At 46.5% G+C, this 15717-nt stretch overlaps 1 protein-coding gene, 1 non-coding gene and 1 pseudogene across 3 annotated transcripts in view; 2 read left to right on the top strand and 1 right to left on the bottom strand.

The window, feature by feature from the left end:
- Positions 1–689: 689 nt before the first annotated feature.
- Positions 690–15717, top strand: part of LOC123840833 (tRNA N(3)-methylcytidine methyltransferase METTL2A) — a 32653-nt gene continuing 17625 nt past the window's right edge. Inside the window, exons 1-9 of one of the 2 annotated variants that reach the window (XM_045870585.3) lie at positions 691–853; positions 1060–1151; positions 2808–3166; positions 5134–5183; positions 5473–5533; positions 7696–7835; positions 9981–10087; positions 11714–11779; positions 12579–13547. In XM_045870585.3, the coding sequence (XP_045726541.1) occupies positions 744–853; positions 1060–1151; positions 2808–3166; positions 5134–5183; positions 5473–5533; positions 7696–7835; positions 9981–10087; positions 11714–11779; positions 12579–12733 (1140 nt within the window). In that variant the 5' untranslated portion in view covers positions 691–743 and the 3' untranslated portion in view covers positions 12734–13547. Of the gene's footprint in view, positions 854–1059; positions 1152–2807; positions 3167–5133; positions 5184–5472; positions 5534–7695; positions 7836–9980; positions 10088–11713; positions 11780–12578; positions 13548–15717 lie in introns of those variants that run through there. The other variant, XM_064583939.1, reaches the window with a different exon arrangement.
- On the top strand, positions 3026–5124 carry LOC135363383 (ATP synthase F(0) complex subunit C2, mitochondrial-like; annotated as a pseudogene).
- LOC135363385 (small nucleolar RNA SNORA67) lies at positions 14922–15066 on the bottom strand. Its single transcript, XR_010409062.1, has one exon. It is a non-coding gene; the product is annotated as a small nucleolar RNA SNORA67 (small nucleolar RNA).

A 15717-nucleotide genomic window follows, 5' to 3' on the forward strand; every position in this document is an offset into this window, starting at 1 on the left:
GTCTTAAAACTTGAGGGAACCTGGGAAACCTGTTAGAGGACCCCAGCATAAAAAGGAGACTCAATCGTAATGTCTCCCACTCTTTTTTTTTTAAGATTAAAAAATATATATATTCATTTGAGACAGAGAGATACAGAAAGAGAGCATGAGCAGGGAGAGAGGCAGAAGCAGGCTCCCTGCTGAGCCAGGAGCCCGATCCCAGGACCCCGGCATCATGACATGAGCCGAAGGCAGATGCTTAACCATCTGAGCCCCAGGCGCCCCTTTTTTAAGATTTTATTTACTTATTTGTGAGAAAGAGAGCACGAGCACAAGCAGGAAGGAGAGCAGCAGGCGGAAGCAGGCTCCCCCCTGAGCAGGGAGCTCCATGTGGGACTCGATCCCAGGACCCTGGGATCATGACCTGAGCCGAAGGCAGACGCTTAACTCACTGAACCACCCAGGGATCCCTGTCTCCCACTTTCCTGCGGGCCTGCACCGCCACCGACCCCTTTTCCCGGGAGAGGAAAAGCCAGCTCAGAGAAATTCTGTGGGCGAGCGCTCCTTAACACCGAGAGCGCTGCCCCAACTTAGGGCCCGCCCCCATTGGGCGGAGCTCCAGCTCCAACCCAGACCGGGGCTTCAGAACTGCCCCGCCCCTTCTTGCTCTTTTCCCGCCCAGACCCCGCGACTTCCGGAAGGGGGAGTGGCCCCACAGGAAGTTTTCGCGTGTCGGAAAAGTAGGCATATCCGGCTCCGGTGTCATGGCCGGCCCCTATCCTGAGCGCGCTCCGGCTGTGGTCGGCGCGAAGAGGCAGCAGTTTGGAAGCAGGTTCCTGAACGATCCGGCGCGCGTCTTCCACCATAATGCCTGGTAACTGCCCTACCCTTCGTCCGGCCTCCGGCTTGTCCTCTGTCCCGCAGCCCCGTGCGCTCTGAGAAGCCCTGACCGCCGGCCACGAGTCGCGCTGCCCTGCTCGAGGCGCTCTCCTTCCACGGGAGAGGCGCTGCGTGGCCAGCGACGCAGCCTGCCCGCAGCTGGGACGTGAGGCCCCTAAGCTGCCCGTTTGATTTTCCCAGGGACAATGTGGAGTGGTCGGAAGAGCAGGCCGCGGCAGCGGAGAGGAAAGTCCGGGAGAACAGTACCCAGCGGGTGTGCCAGGAGAAGCAAGGTGCGCCTAGGTGGGCCCTCAGTGGTATCAGCAGCCAGCGTACTACTAGACGCGCTCTCCCGGAGAGGCCGCCAGACCGCCGAGAGCCTTTGTTACTGGACTGATCCCGAACTCCGGGGTAGCACGGGAGGGGAGGGGCTGAGTTAGGATGGAAAAGGGCTTCCCCCTAAAATCTTGTTAGGGCGAAGAGGGAGTTTGGGTTTTGGCTTTATTTGAGAGGGAGTAACAGTATCTTGATGTATTTCCTAGGGATTAATTTTTAGTACGTCGACTAGACCCATATTAATACGACTGGCTTGGTCGCGTGATCGACTTGGATGCTGTGCCTCGTCTATATGATTACCCTAGCTGAGGAAATGTTGTCATTGAAGCTAGATTCTAGCGATCAGATTCTAAGTATTGGGGGGGGGGGAGCTAATGACTGGTGAATTTTGTATCTTTTCCTTGTGTGATGGCTATGAGGATTTTAGGGCTTCTGCCAAGGAAAGCTGGGTGAAGAGGAGTGTAGGTAAGTCTGGCCAAAGAAAAAGAGACCTCTTCCGGAGAGGTGGATGATTTTACTGCAAAATATCTCTAGATACCAATACTAGGACTAGCTGAGCCTATGTGCTAGATGACAATTGAAAGTAGGACTAGAAATTGGGAGAGTAGTATCCCACAGTTCACTTTAACAGTAAGAAGATTCCAGTTACAAAGTATTCACCTTACATAGTTCGACAGAGACTAGATCAAAGCAAGTTAGAGTTGAAAGGGATTTTGAAAATCATATAGTCCAATATCCTCTTTTTACAGTTAAAGAAACTTGAACCACAGGACATTAAGTGCCTTACCCAGAGGTAAGCAGTTAGTTAGTAGTAGGAATGGTGGAACTAAAATCCAATTTCTTAGATTTTTTTTTTCTTTTCTACTACACTAGTTGAGGTCCTATATTGTCAAAGAGCAGAAAACTGTAGTCTAGTACTGCCCACTGCCTTGATCACCTTAAACTATAGTGGAAACAGTCTACCCTCCTTAAGTCTCTCCTGTCCTCTCTCATCAAAACTCTTCTCATCTGAAGACATTTTTCCCTCTTGTCAGCATTTCTCCTTTCCCGCCTTTGTCCCGTCTTTAGGATCTTTTAGTAGTATTGAATTCTTTCTTTGCTCCACATTCAATAAAGAACCACAGACAGAGGAGTATATTTAAAGAAGAGCTGTATGTGTCATTAACCATTGAGTTCACATAGGGAATGCCTGAAGAACCTGGGACATTTCACTTGTAAAAGAGAAGATTTAGAGGGGAAAATAACTGCCTTTAAATACAAAAGAATTGTTCTGTATGGCCCTAAGAAATAGTAGGACTTTTTGACCAGAAGACAGATTTTTTTGCTTAATGTTAGAATTTTTTTTTTCCTTAATGTTAGAATTTTCTAATTAGCTAAGAGCCACCTGAAGATGTAGGTGGAGAATTGGTAATAAGTTCCCTGGTAGAAGTTCCTCCCTAGAAGGACAAGACACAGGGAATTCAGGTAGGGTAGGTGGACTGCCAGATTTCCAGCTCTACTTGAGGATACTTTTAGTATAAAGTGACATTTGGTGAAGCAGGATGACATTTGACATTAGGGACACATAAAATATTGAGAGATTGAGAGTTTTCTTAATTCTTTAATATTTACAGTTGATTATGAAGTCAATGCCTACAAATACTGGAATGAGTTCTACAAAATCCACGAAAACAGGTTTTTCAAGGATAGACATTGGCTTTTCACTGAATTCCCAGAGTTGGCACCTAGCCCGGACCAAAATGACTTTAATGATTGGCTCTCAGAGAACAAGAGGAGTGAAGTACCTGAAGGTAGGAGCAAGGAGGACGGACCTGGTTTAAAGATAGAAGAACAGCACATGTGTTCTTCAGATAGCCTTGGACATAAAACACAGATGCCTCCTGTGGAAGGAGATGTAACTCAGAAACTCAGCCGCCTGGAAATCTGTGCTGATGAGTTCCCTGGATCCTCGGCCACCTACAGAATACTCGAGGTAACCCCCCTCAGTTGTCCTGAGAGTGGGGTTAACGGGGCTGTTTTATTATACACATGGGTGGCACCGAGAGGCTGACCGCAGAAGTGATTATGTGTGAAGAAGCTGACTAGACTTGACTCTTATGTTGGCCTAGAAAACCTCCATTTTTGAACTAATGATATGTCCTCAATTCAGACCAGATAATCCGGTGGTCGTGGCAAAGAAAGAGAGATCACCTGAGGTGCTACCTGGGGACATCCTATTGCCTCTGCACGTTGTAGGATCTGCTGTACCTGCCACCTGCAAGAGTCCCAAGTCACAGGACAAATTCTTTTACTTCTCTTGTAACATTAGATAGGGGTGGGGTGGGGGGACGTCAGTCGCGATGGTGCCTGCTTCTCAGGCTTGGGAGAGTTCTTGTCTTCCTAGTTTGGGTGGTGTTGCGGAGGCAAGACTACCCCCAGAAACGTGTCTAGGTGGGTACCGTAATGCAGATTGAGAAGCGGTGACTGTACACTCGGCTGGAAGCTGATTAGCCTTGGGGTTGAGTCCTCCAGCCTGACCTTGTTACTAGTCCCTTCCCCTCCCCAAGCAGAAGGGGACTTCTGCCTCTCTGTCTGCCTCATGGTAGTTATGAGAATGACATATATTGAGATAACGACGTAAAATGGCTAAAAACAGTGCCTGGCATGTAGCAAGCCCTTAGTAAATGGTCACTGTCTTTTTTGGGTTTGGGGATTTTTTTATTTTGTTTTTAATTTATTATTTTAGGGAGAGCGCGCATGTGAGAGCAGGGGGAGGAGCAGAGGGCTAGGGAAAGGGAGGTAATCTCTAGCAGACTCTGCACTGAGCACAGAGCCTGACGCAGAGCTCGATCCCTTGACCCCAAGATCATGGCCTGAGCCGAAACCAAGAGTCAGACGCCCAACCCCAAAGGGTCACTGTTATTAGCACACCCAGCACCGTGTTTAGGACAGTGGAATCCATGGTCCCCTTTTCATGAATTTTTCTGCAGGTTTCCAATAATGATACAGTGCAGTTCAGTAAGAGACTGTTTCATCTGCCCTGTCTTCCCTGCACGGGAGCAGCTCTCCTGCCACAGCCCCTCATCCCCTGACAATGTGCACCTGTGCAGAGTTCGTCTCCACCCCCTGCTCGGTCAGGAGCCCCTCCCAGCTGTTGAGCCGATCACTGCAGCGATGCTAAAACCACCCGAGACGTGACAGCTGAGAGCCTCCGCAGCTTGGCAGCCCCACGGCCCCTCCCCTCACTTATTACTAGCTGCAGCTTCCGAACCAGTCCCATTTCAAGGGATATCGACACAGCCAAGTTCACCGGGGCTGGGGCTGCCGCCGTCGGTGTGGCTGGCTCTGGGGCGGGCATTGGGACTGTGTTTGGGAGCCTCATCACTGGTCATGCCAGGAATCCCCCCCTCTTTGAGGCAACAACTCTTCTACGCCCTTCTGGGCTCTGCTCTCTCAGGGGCCATGGGGCTCTTTGGGCTGATGGTGGCCTTTCTCATTCTCTTTGTCATGGGCAGGAGCTGTCTCCACCTCCCATAGGTCTTTCTCCCGTGTCTCGTCTGCCCTGTATGTTCCTTTTCCTGTACCTCCTCAGGCAGCCTAGGGAAAGTGGTTGGCTCAGGGTTTGACCGAGGGAAGACAAATAAGTACTGTATTAATGAGAAAAAAAATATTTCATCTCTAGGACCATTTGCTAAAACTCAAAAAGTAAAAGCAATCCATGCCCTTTTTTCCACACCAGCTTCCTTCTGCTGTCGAGAATCCAATGCTCTTGTCTTTTATGGCTACCTCTTTTAGACTTCCTGAGGTCAAGGTTGGGGAATGTCGTGGCTACTATTTAGCTCTGGTCACTGCACCTTCCCTACTAATACAATTAAGCAAGATTATTGTTGATTATTTATCTAGCTCTAGGGAATTGATTCCTTGAAAGCCGTGTAACTAAAAGTTCTTTTCTGTCCGCAGGTTGGTTGTGGTGTGGGAAACACAGTCTTTCCGATTTTACAAACTAACAGGTAAGTGTGTTGTAAACTTTACCTATAGGATAGCAAAGAGGAGAAGGGGGTGTGTTGTTTCTCAGAACTTACTTCAACAAACTGGGAATAATGGTTATTGGGAACCATGGGTGACAAGATGTCGATTTCTGTGTTATCTTTGTCATCAGGGAAATTGGTGAGTTTCAAAACCTGCTCCACTGCCAATATACGGGGCCTCCGGTATTTTAAGTTTGCTACACAGGAAAGAGAACGGACATAATTCAGTTGACAGTCTTAGTTGTTCTACTGTTTTTTCTGCCCGTTTCAGAGATCCGGGACTTTTTGTTTACTGTTGTGATTTTTCTTCCACGGCTGTAGAACTGGTCCAGGTAAGTGCATTGGGTCCTATCTGTAATTTTCACTGATTAAAGGGGAAAGGTCTCTAGCAAATTTCTATTATTCTTATGTGGTCTGAAAGTAAAAGACTTGCTGGAACAGCCCGAGTAGAGGAAAGAACCGAGCATGAACGTGGAACCTGTCACTGGCCAGTTGTGGAACTTTGGGCAAGTCTCCTGCCCTCTCCAAACGTAGGTTTTAAGGATTAAAATGAGAAGATTGTTTCTAGTCGGGGTTCTTTGAGTTACAAGTCACAGACACACCCAGACAAACTCATTCAGTGAAAGAAGGTCATAGAACCCAAGGGCATAAAGTGTAGCCAAGGCACTCAGCCCCGAAAAGGTGGCAGATGCCAAGGGCAGTTGGCTCCTGGTGAGCCGTTTCCACTCCTTCCTCCTCCTGTCACAATACTTCCCTCAAGCTCATGGTTTCCTATCGCATAGCCCAGAGCCGTTTGCCCTTTGTTTTCCTCTTTACCAGCTTTCTGTAATAGGTTGGTCTCATGACACCAACGTGCTTGCCCCCTTACATGTCCACCCTGTTCAGGCATTCTCAGAACCTCACCAGAATGACTTGTCCTGATTCCAAAGTCCCTAGAAAGAGTCTGGTTGACCTGGCCCAGCTGATAATCTACTTGCTGTGTTTGAATTAGCTGTGGCCAATGAGGAACAAAGTCACATTTTTGGAGAAGAGAGATACAGAAAGAGAAATTACCCTAAAATGTGTTGGTTACAGTCATGTCTAATGCTCCTAGCATAGGAGGTCTGGAATTGGCAATTCGTGTCTTTCTGGAGTGTTACTTTTATGGATGTAGACCAGGTGAATATTGAGCTTTTCTTTAGTTAATTTTATTTATTTTTTTCTTTGGTTAATTTTATGACAATAAAATATAAAGTTAAATTTTCCACATTTAATACATTTTCCTGGAGAATTCTGTGATCGGTGTAATATGCTATAGTTGGGTTGGGAGTTGTTTTTTGTTTTGTTTTTTTTTAAAGATTTTATTTATTTATTTGAGAGAGAGAGAATGAGAGAGAGCACATGGGGAGGGGGGGTCAGAGGGAGAAGCAGACTCCCTGCCGAGCAGGGAGCCCGATGTGGGACTCGATCCCGGGACTCCAGGATCATGACCTGAGCCGAAGGCAGTCGCTTAACCAGCTGAGCCACCCAGGCGCCCGGGAGTTGTTTTAAATCATGATTTTAAATGTCAGTATGTTTTCTCTCTCTCCTGATGAGATTTTTCTTTTTGCTTGTGGTCATTTACCTTCCTGATCACTTTCCAGTCCTCAAATCTAACTTTATGCATTAGAGTAAAGAATAAAAGTAGAAGAATCAAGAACATTCCTTTTTTTTTTTTTTTTTTTTTTAAGAGAAGGCGAGTGTGTGTGTGAGGGGGGGCTGTGGGGGGCGGGGGGGCAAAGGAAGAGAGAGAATCCTAAGCAGGCACCACGCCAGGCATGGAGCCCAACGCAGGGTCGATCTCACAATGCTGAGATAATGACCTGAGCTGAAATCAAGAGTCAGATGTTTAACTAACTGAGCCGCCCAGGCACCCCCCCAACATTCATTTTATTTAAAAAAAAATTTTTTTTTTTTTTTTTTTAAATTTAAGTAAGCTCTACCCTCAACATGGGGCTTGTACTCCCGACCCTGAGATCAAGAGTCACGTGCTCTACCGACTGAGCCAGCCAGGCACCTTCAAAACAGTCCGTTTTAAAAGTACCAGTTGGGGGGTGCCTGGGTGTCTCAGTGGGTTAAGCGTCTGCCTTTGGCTCAGGTCACGATCCCAGGGTCCCAGGCTTGAGTTCCACGGCAGGGTCCCTGCCCAGTGGGGAGTCTGCTTCTCCTTCTCCCTCTACCCCTCTTCCCTGCTCATGCTCTCTCTCTCGCGTGCACTCTCTCTCTCTCAAATAAATGAATAAAATCTTTAAAAAAAAAAAAAAAGTTAAAAAATAGATAAATAAGAATACCAGTTGGATTCTGCAGGCTTGTCCCTGGAATTGTTGGACGTTCTTAGGCTTTGAGTAAGAAGGCGTGCGTCTTGATGAGAGCGATAGCCCTCAGCAGCCGGAGCAGCGGTTACACTTAAAGCAAGATTAGCTTTCCTCCGGGCTGTGTGAACGTTTTCTAACCTATGTGTCTCAACTGTCTGCAGACAGATTCAGCATACGATCCTTGTCGGTGCTTTGCCTTTGTCCACGATCTGTGTGATGAAGATACGAGTTACCCAGTGCCCGGGGAGAGCCTCGACATCATCATCCTCATATTTGTTCTTTCGGCCGTTGTTCCAGACAAGTAAGTTTTAGGTCCCCTAGCCAGTAGTGTCACAGAACAAAGCTTGGGTCAGGGACCTTGATACCAGGGTTGGACCCTAAGTAAGCAGGATGATCTGAAAGGCTGGGAAAAGCCATTCTGTCAAAGTGATACAAGTGTCTCAACCCTTTTCCTAAACATTTTTGCCTCTAAACCTCTGTCTGTTGGCTGCAGCGGTTGGTTCTTCTTTTCGGTGCTATGGTTGAGCATCCCCGGGGGATGGGAGAGCAGCGTTACTGGGTGTGGGGAGGGACCCCTGCTGATAATCGCAGCCCGCTGTTTTAGAACCCCAGCTGTTAGTACCTGCCCCCTCATTGGGCTTTTTAGTTTACTTTAAGATGTTATTTTTAAGGGACACCTGGGTGGCTCAGTCTTTTAAGCATCTGCCTTCGGCTCAGGTCATGATCCCGGGGTCCTAGGATCGAGCCCCACATCGGGCTCCCTGCTCAGCGGGGAGTCTGCTTCTCCCTCTGCCTCCCCCCTCCCCCGCCCCACCCCTGCTTGTGCTGTCTCTGTCGCTCACACTCTCTCTCAAATAAATAAAATCTTTAAAAAATAAGTAAATAAATCTCTAAGATGTTATTTTTAAGTAATTTGTACGCCCAGCATAGGGCTCAAACCCACAACCCCGAGATCAAGAGCCACACGCTCTCCCAACTGAGCCAGCTAGGTGCCCCTCATTGGGCTTTTTAAATGCTTTCGGTAAACCAGGCTTATTAACAACAGAATTTATAGTGAAGCTTAACGCGGGTGTTCCTTTATGTTTAAGTTCTTTGGAAAACTGCAGTACAGGGGAATTCCATAAAATCCATAAAATGCGGTTTAGGTGCCGAACCCTGCGAGATACTGGTAAGGTTCTTAGACGTGGGCAGCCAGCTGTCCTGATGAGATACTGTCCTCAGGAAGCAGCGTCAGCTAGAGACCCAGAGGAGCGAGCGATTGTCTCTGTCCCACATTTCCTTGAGGAGAGCACTGAGTCATCTGACCTGACAGGGATATTGTGAGCGTGCAGAAAGGCAGGTGCAAGGCAGCCCAAAAAGCCAGGCATGGTTCTAAACATTCATAACTGCAGAAGTCTCGGGGCACCTGGTTGGTTCAGTCAGTAGACCATGTGACTCTTGATCTCAGGGTTGTGAGTTCAAGCCCCGCGTTGGGGGTAGAGTTTGATTGATAGATAAAATATCAGTGGAAAGTTTAAATGCTACAAACTTAAAAACTGACGTGGACTGAAATAAAACACTAAAATTAAAAACTCTCAGGGTGCCTGGGTGGCTCAGTCGTTAAGCATCTGCCTTTGGCTCAGGTCATGATCCCAGGGTCCTGGGATCGAGCCCCGCATCACGTTCCCTGCTCCGCGGGAAGCCTGCTTCTCCCTCTCCCACTCCCCCTGCTTGTGTTCCCTCTCTCGCTGTGTCTCTCTCTGTCAAATAAATAAATAAAACCTTAAAAATAAATAAATTAATTAAATTAAATTAAATTAAAAACTCTCTATTCAGTGTTCAAGTAGACTTTGTAGCATTGATACTTCCAAGGTTAGTACAGGCGAAACCGGCACTAAGCCTGCGTGTGGGAAGTGCAGTCAGAAGGTAAAGCGCTCTGCCAGGGGCACCCATTTGCATTCTGACTCACCATGTAAACTGTAAGTGCTTGAGGTTTCGTCTTCATTTAACAAATGGAAAGGTACAGTCTCTGCCTTTAGAGCTCTCAGGCCTGGGGGCAGGCGGATGAGTCAGCTAACTAGTAGTCCTCACCGCAGGTTTTCAGGGCTGTGCTCCCAGAGCCCCAGAAGCACAGGACGGGTGGCTTCCCCATGAGGCCATCCCAGGAGGAGTAGGAAGTAAGCCAGACGCAGAGTATTTAAGTGGAGCCCTCCGGCAGAAGCGGATTATCCTCAGGCCTCCTCCTGGTGGAGGGAGTGGGTCAAAGCCACGGTCACGAGCAGACAGCAGAAGCACCTGAGAAGCTTGGGTATGTGCTCCCGTTCTCACTGAAGCAAGAGCAGAGGAGCTGAGATGTCGGGGTTCGTTTGTCAAGGTTAGGAAGTCCACTGGCTTTTCCAGGCGTGCTACAAGGAAAAGGAATCCTGTCCTTAAGGAGACCTGATCTTCATTCTGTGTTGCCCCGCAGGATGCAGAAGGCCATCAACAGGCTGAGCAGGCTTCTAAAGCCCGGAGGGATGATGCTTCTGCGAGATTATGGCCGCTATGACATGGCTCAACTTCGGTTTAAAAAAGGTATTTTGCTACTATTACCAAAGCAACAGTTTTGCCATCAGAATAGACCTAGAAGTCAGTGAAATCGAATAGAAACTCTAGAATTGTAGCTCCATATATAAAACTACTTAATACATGACAAGGGTGGTATGTTTTTGAAGATTTGTATAATCTAGGTATTTGGGAGATCTTTTAACCAAGACAGCTACCTTCAGAATAGCTACCTTGGTGGGGCTCCTGGGTGGCTCAGTCGTTAAGCGTCTGCCTTCGGCTCAGGTCATGATCCCAGGGTCCTGGGATCGAGCCCCACATCGGGCTCCCTGCTCGGCGGGAGGCCTGCTTCTTCCTCTCCCACTCCCCCTGCTTGTGTTCCCTCTCTCGCTGTGTCTCTCTCTGTCAAATAAATAAATAAAATCTTAAAAAAAAAAAATAGCTACCTTTGGAAAAAGATTTGATTACATAAGTAATTTTAAATGTGGCATGGCAAAAGATGCCATGAAAAATTTGAAAGACAAATAATTTCGGTGCCTAGAACAGATAAAGACTCAATTATTATCTCTGCTCTTCAAGGGCCTGTTGGTAAATTGATAAGGAGATCAGCAACCCACCCAAAAAAAGGGAAGGAAAATTTTAGAGTTGATTGACAGAAGGGCAAATCCAAATGGCCAAAACCAAACTTGAAGGTAACAAATCTTAGAGTGAGATAACCACTTCTTAAACCTACCACTGGCCATTTCAAAAAAGGAGATACACTTCTCCGTAGAAATAACAACCTGTTAATGGTGTTTGGGTTGTTTGGGGGTTTTTGTGTTATTTTTTAAGCGCACTGGTGTTATCTACTCAGTCTAACAGTCCTTTGGGGAATCACTCAAGAACTAGCATGTAATGTGTATGTAGGCAAAATCTTCGAAACAAAGTGAATGCCTCTGGAGAGGGGAGCATTGTGCCTGCCGCATGAGGTGGGCCCCACACTGGCAGTCCTGGCGGGGTTTCCATTCTGCATTCCCAGATGAGAAAAGCAGTGTGCAGGTGACTGTTTTAAACTTGATCGCACATACGAGAGTGGCTGGGGAGAAATAAGCAAAGTAAAGCAAGTAAGATTATATTGACATTCCAAAGGTGCAGAATCACCTACCAGGTTAGTAAATTGACATTAGGTCAGAGGGCTTGGCAGCTGAGGGGAGAGCGTCCATGATAAAAACAGCACGCGGGTTGTATTTGTGAGTGTGTGTGGATGCATGGAGAGACGTGGGAAGTGGTCCCAGTGGCTCAAGTTTTCTTCCCTTCAGCATAGCTAAAGTCCCTGTCTTTTGTTTATTTATTTTTGTTTTACAAAGAGTATGTGGTATTTATTGAATGAGGGAGGAGGGAAACACTGTTTGCAACAGGAAACAGCTCTAGAACAGAAGACTGAGGATCGCCCGTGTGATCAAACACTGCGGTTGATGGCGCCCCCGGGGCTGCTCGCTCCAAAGCACCACTCCTTCATAGCAGCGAAACTGCCAATTCCTGCAAGGTGCCCAGAGTAGCCAAGAAAGGCTTCTGTTCTCTGCCCAAGAAATCGGTATCACAATGCACATTTGATTGGCAGTGAAATTCAAAGAAGTACTTTAAAGTTTCTCTCATTTTTATCACATCGCTCCACAGGTCAGTGTCTGTCTGAAAATTTCTACGTGAGAGGTGACGGTACTAGAGTTTACTTCTTCACACAAGGTATGAAAACGCTCATCTTTGTGTACGCCAGTAGGCCCCCAAACACCAGCTCAGACGTTGCTCCGTGTACTCTCAGAAGTAAGACTGTTGGGCCCTCCCACCTGTGGGGGCCTTTGCCACCCTGCGCTCAGCTGCCCGGAACCCGTTCGCTGTTCTGCAGACAGGCTCCACTTACAGGAGCCTTCAGCCCTCCGCATGGCCCTCCTGCGGTCCGCTCTTCCTCCCAATCCCTTTGTCCAAAACAGGAGACCTGCCCCATTTTGCGGACACGACTGGTGTCACCCTGAAGGCTGGGTCACCCCGTAGGGGCCCCGGAGCCAGGCCCGTGCTCCCTGGCTCCGGCTGTAACCCAGAATGGCTCTCCTCTGCGGCCGGCCCTGCCCACGTGCCCACTGCCATTCCTGGGTCCTTTATTCTGTCACATACTTTTTTGAGCCTCTGGTGAAAGTGGAGGAATCTCTCCCCTAAAAAAGTGGCTTTGACATTACATTTATGTAGATTTTTGCACGTAATCTTAAGGTGTCCGTGAAGCCCTTCTTGAAAATTCCTCCCCGTCAGCCAACTCTTCAGCTCTCGCTCGGGATACCAAGCTGCCCTTCCCAGACGGTTCGGCTTCCCCCATTTAAATGTGAACTTGCCACTACCAAACTGTTACCACACTTATAAATAAACAGCACGGCTCCAGCCACTTAAAATATATAAATAAAAACAGTCTCACGGAGCCCCATGAAACATAGGAAGTGGTAGATCATGTTTTTTCTTCAGCGGAAAATATATAAACATCTCTTTTCCAAACCAGAGGAGCTGGATATGCTTTTCACTACTGCTGGACTGGAAAAGGTTCAAAACCTGGTGGATCGCCGATTGCAAGTGAACCGGGGGAAACAGCTGACAATGTACCGGGTTTGGATTCAGTGCAAATATCGCAAGCCTCTTCTGTCTGGTGCTGGCTGAGATGATGCTGATGCTCCTGACATGATAGGAGTTCATTGGAGTTTTTTAAAAAAGAACATATGCAAATGGTGTCTTGATCTTGGAAAGTTCAAGGATTCAGACTTGAACCTTGAACCTAGGACAGATTGCTTTTTATCAAGATTTTAATAATTGTCCTTCATATTTGTGAAGGCCTTTCATACATACTTTCCTCAAGTTTGTTTTGTTTCTTGTTTTGTTTTGTTTTGTTTCTTTTTTTTAAGTAGGCTCCATGCCCAGCATGGAGCCCAATGCCGGGCTTGAACTCAATGACCCTGAGATTAAGACCTCAGCTGAGTTCAAGAGTTGAATGCTTAACCAACTGAACCACCTAGGCGCCCCTTCCTCTGGTTTCTTTCTTTGAGATCTCAAAGGATCTTTCTTGCCATTTTGTAATTTATCATAACTGAAATGGTCATGGGAATCATGAATTTAAAGGCATCAAGAATTTGTTATATATGAATGTAAGAAATCAAGAAAAGTATTATATGTGTTAAAGTGTCGTTTGAGTTGCATTAAATTATTTCAGAGTTCAAATACCTAGGCTAGGCAGTTGGTACATACAAAGGTGAATACAAATTTTGTTCAGCAAGAAGCACATCAAGAAGAATCCTCTTTCTTTGGATGTTTACCTGATTCAAAAACACTGCTTTAAAGAGCATCACAACGAGTCCTTGTTATGTATTTATTTGGTCATGGTCTCCACTTAACTTTAGTTCTGTGGAATTTTAAGCACTGTTTCCCCTCTAAGTAACCTCTTTCTAAAAAATTAAAAGGATCTTGACTTTTAGCAAAATCGTTTCATTTTCTTTTTTTATTGTACCCTTAAATGTTTGACACAAAAGAAATTGAGAGAACTTTAAGAATTGAGAGAGAGAACAGGGGTGAGGGGGCTGGGGGAGGGGCAGAGGGAGAGAGAATCTCAAGCAGACTCCCTGCTGAGCTCAGAGCCCAACGTGGGGCTGGATCTTAAAACCCTGAGATCATGATCCGAGCCGAAATCAAGTCCGATGCTTAACTGACTGAGCTGCCCAGGTGCCCCTAATAATTTCAAATTTAAAGGAAAGTACCAATTACCAAGAATATTGCAAGAATAGTCCATTTTTTTCTGAATACTTTTTAAGAATAGGTTGCAAAGTGATGTCCCAACACTCCTGCATATTTTAATGCATAATTCTATAACTGAAGCTGTTCTAGATCACCAAATAAATCCATCAGAAATAAAAATTAACCTGAAAACACTACCATCCACAGATAACCAAATTTTCCCAGTGACCCCAATAATAATCTTCTATCAGCAGAAAAAAGTTGCACTTAGTAGTCCTGTCTCCATCTCCTGTAGTCTGGAACAATCCAGGTTTGTTTTAATGACCTTGACATTTGAAGATTACAGGCTGTTTTGCAGACTGTCCCTCAATTTGGGTTTGTTGATACTTTCTCATGGTTGGATTCCAGGTTACACATTTCTGGCAGGAGTATCAAGTGATGCTGTGCTCTTCCCATCCTGTCGGGATAACATGATTTTTGAGTCACCCTATTAGTGGTGATGTTAACCTTGATGACTTAATGGAGATGGTATCTGCTGGGTTTCTCCACTGAAAAGTTACTAATAAGCATCTTGTGGGGTTGTGCTTTGAAATCGGGTAAATAACCCATTCCTCATCAAACTAGTTTGGCATCTGTGTTGCAGTTTCTTGGCTGAATTACTATGATGGTAGCCTGTGTCTCCTAATCCTGCCATTCTTTCTACATTTATTGGTTGGCATTTTTAAAGGAAAGCTTGCTTTTTGTTTTTTCGTTTTTTTTGCCTCAAAAAGTGACATTTATTCAAGAAAAAAAAAATGACAAGATGTCCATCCCTTGGCTCCCTTCCAACCCGGGGTCTCGCTAGGTAGCAGGACAGCCCCGCAGATGAGGTTAGCGACATCGAGGGGTGTCTCCTCAATGGGGTGTTGTAGAAGGTCTTGATGTCTCAAAGAATCCTCTTGGCTTCTGTCATCATGTTAATAGCCACACCCTTATGGCCAAATCATCCCCCACGACCGATTCTGTGGATATAGTGTTCCCTGTTGGTGGGAAGGTCATAACTGACTAAAATAACCTGCTGCACATCAGTGTCTCTGGCCTAGGTCAGGGGAGGGGACAGAGTCTATGCAGAAGGGATGGAAGTGCGTGTAGGCAGCCAAAGGAAGACAAAGGAAAACAGACATCCCCTCTCCCCCAGCAACCTCAGGCATGCCAGATTTTATTCCAAGTTGCTACTACGAAAGCTTTCTTTTTTCTGTTCCTTTTCTTAATAGGGACTCATTTCTGTTTTATTAAATGATCATTATATATACTCTCATTCTTTTGGTACTCATGTTACCCCAGATTTGGCCAGTGGGGGCCCCTTCAGAGCTTCTGTGACCTTGTGACTCCCCGATGTTCTTTGAGCACTTCAAGCACAAGTTCCAGGCTCATCTTCCCATTTCTCTACCCCAGTTTGAATTTCCCCCAAGGAGTTCTGGTTTCTTTTAATGCAGAAAGGTGTTTAGAAACCAAGCTAAGTGTGCTCATTGCTTTTGGGGTGTTCCTGTTCCCAACCCCCCTCAGTGGACGGAGCTCAGGGATATTTGCACATATGTACACACACGCATATTTGCATCTATATTTTTATACTTAAACATGTATATTGAAAACCATCCGTTCAGATTAATGCCTTCAGTGCATCGCAGCACAAGATTTCTTCTAGTTGTTATTCTCTGTACTTGTAGATTCTTCTTCCAACGATCCCAAACTCCCATGACCCTCAATACGTTGGGCCAATGCCCTCATATATAACATTCCTCCTTTTGTCACCACTCACACATGGAGGGCCGCCTCACCTCTCAGGCTCTGACGCCCCACTCCAAGTTACTATCGCCACAGCTCCCTGCCTCGCACAGACACCTCCTCACCCTGCCGTGGGTCCAACACCCCCCCACACA

Source organism: Mirounga angustirostris, unplaced genomic scaffold (genome assembly GCF_029215605.1).
Source record: "Mirounga angustirostris isolate CCGP_5_RB_7025 unplaced genomic scaffold, mMirAng1.0.hap1 SCAF_156, whole genome shotgun sequence".
Classification (NCBI taxonomy): Eukaryota; Metazoa; Chordata; class Mammalia; order Carnivora; family Phocidae; genus Mirounga; species Mirounga angustirostris.